This window comes from Cryptomeria japonica, chromosome 3, assembly GCF_030272615.1.
Source record: "Cryptomeria japonica chromosome 3, Sugi_1.0, whole genome shotgun sequence".
Lineage (NCBI taxonomy): Eukaryota > Viridiplantae > Streptophyta > Pinopsida > Cupressales > Cupressaceae > Cryptomeria > Cryptomeria japonica.
The window spans coordinates 101,759,520-101,761,815 of NC_081407.1; the positions used below are offsets into that span (position 1 = coordinate 101,759,520).

General features: G+C 36.5%; 1 protein-coding gene across 1 annotated transcript; it reads right to left on the reverse strand.

Annotated features, from left to right (window-relative positions):
- Positions 1 to 929: 929 nt before the first annotated feature.
- Positions 930 to 1,861, reverse strand: LOC131046009 (mavicyanin-like). The gene is made up of 2 exons (XM_057979641.2): positions 1,684 to 1,861; positions 930 to 1,327 (listed from the first exon to the last, which is right to left on the reverse strand). Exons 1-2 carry the CDS (start codon positions 1,859 to 1,861, stop codon positions 930 to 932), a joined length of 576 nt encoding a protein of 191 aa, XP_057835624.2.
- Positions 1,862 to 2,296: the final 435 nt, after the last annotated feature.

Genomic DNA, 2,296 nt, shown 5'->3' on the forward strand with positions numbered 1-2,296 from the left:
ATTACTGACTTTTTCCAAGATTCAATCTCTAAGTGTTTCAAAATTTAAGCTCAAGTGAGACAAAATCTGAAAAACAGGGAAAACACTTCCACTTTTTGGCCAAAAAGTGGACTCATCTTCTTGCACTGACCCTGAAATTTCTTATTTAGAAGACACCCATTTTTTAAAATAAAGAAATGCCAAGAGTTGTGAAAATAAAATAACCTTCACTAATACATTTGGGGTCAAATTCCGACAGAGGTTTCCGACGGACAAGGAGCATTGTGTGAAAATTTGATTTTTTTTTTAAAAAATGCCCGTGTTTGTCGAAATTCCGACGACCTCAAGCATTTTATTTAAAAAAAAAAACACAACGCATTTTCATTTTGAAAGCAAACCAGCCAAAGCAAGCGGCAACCGTCTTGCCTCCCTGCCCCCCCCACTGGAGCAATCTCTACACAAGCAAGGTAAGGTTTTTTTTGCAATCAAAGGAACTCTTTGTTTTTCAATGAAGGGAAACTAATTTCTTTTTTGCAATCAAGGGCAACTAGTTTTTTTTTGCGAATTTATCCATTTTGTGCATATCCTGCAATCTTAAAATTCCATGAAATGACATCTCTTTGAGGTACTTCGTCATACAGTTCACATGTCGTGTTTATGCTACCCCATTTTGCGATTTTTGTTATTGGAGCATTTGCAACTAATTTTTGACAAAAAACCCCCTTCAATTATGCTTTGATGGATGTCCATAACTTGTTCCAAAGCTCTTATTTTGGCACATGTAGGGAGGATGCTAGCAAACGTTGTACAAGATGCATATGTATATGTTCTTAATCAAACAAAGAGTTGATAAGCTAAAGCATGGCGTAGATAAGCATGGTGATAACAGTGCCACAAATGGAGAGTGTGAGGTTTATGAGAATTGATGGAGGGCAATCAGATAATTGCCTTCATGATGATGTGGGCCCTTCAGCAATTACCTCCTTTATTGCCCCCTCCTCCATCGAATCATCACCAGCAGAAGCAACAATATAATGCTCCATTCCATCTGATAATAAATCTAAACCCAAATCTTTGGCCACATTATCAAGCCCATTTGAAACTACATCGAAATTGTCAGATTGGTCATTGTCGAGTCCATCAGATAAAACATTAATGTGCACTTTCATTCCATGTTGATAGTCTTCTGTATTTCCACTAGTAAAATATATGTCACCGATTTCAATGAGTGGGACTGCATCAAGCCCTCCATCATATAGCTTGATTAGATTGCTCACATCACAATTCTCAAACTCTTCTCGACTCTTCAGCTCCAATACACTTTGTTGAGAGGAAGCATAAGAAAACCCTAGCAAATGTCAAAATGTAGTTGTTTGCCATCATTTTTATGGGCACAAAGGCCAAACTTTATCTAACCTAAAATTTTCATTAGAAGAAAGATCTATTCTTTAAGTTCTCCACAAACCCAATTTTGACTGCCATAAGTCGATTAAAAGAGCTACTCAAAAGAGATTGACAAGATCTAAAAGCGAGCACTCACCATGGCATACAACATGGTGAAAGATCCAATCTAATATCTATAGATGGGATTTAAATAGATATGAAAGAACTAATAGCATCCATACATATATAACCTATAAACCCTAATCAAAGGGCTTACTAAAATTTCTGAACAAATTTATAACAAGGGAAGGGCAATATTACAGAGATTATCTCCAACATGGAAGATCTTGCGGGAAGCCCATCCTTTGAAATCTGAGGTAGGATCCCATCCTCTCTCATCCCCTACCACATGCTCTTCTACTGAACACCCCATCATATTCATGAAAGTGAATCCCATCACCATGAAGATCAAGCAATAAGTAGATGCACTTGGAGCCATCATTGAGATAAACATGACTATATTTCATGAGGATTTGAACTCAATAATATGTTAGATTCTCCCAAGGATGGATGGACTATACACTTGAAAGGTAGATGATTAAGGATGATGACAAGGTGAATTTTCCTTAGAATGATAGGGTTGATTTTCCTAAGAACAAGTAGATTCATGTAAACTAGAGGATACAAATTTGGACAAAATAATGGAAGGAGACTAAAACTAGATAGATTCACCTAAATGGGAGTGTAGTCATCTAAGGATAGGAAAAATTCACCATTTGCATAAGAAAGATGGATAAGATAAATGATTTATGTGAAATAGATTCACCTAAGATAAAGTAGATTCACATAAGGATAGGTGGATTTTCCTAAAGATGAAGGGATAAGACTTAGCAAAAAGAGGACTTAGGATGATGACAAGGAGGAGTCATTTAAG

Bases quoted from the DNA above. Each gene is read 5' to 3' on its own strand.
- LOC131046009 (XM_057979641.2), bottom strand. From the start codon at position 1,861: ATGGCTCCAAGTGCATCTACTTATTGCTTGATCTTCATGGTGATGGGA. The intron at 1,328-1,683 runs GTAATATTGCCC...GACATTTGCTAG, and splicing joins CCATGTTGGAGATAATCTCT to GGTTTTCTTATGCTTCCTCT.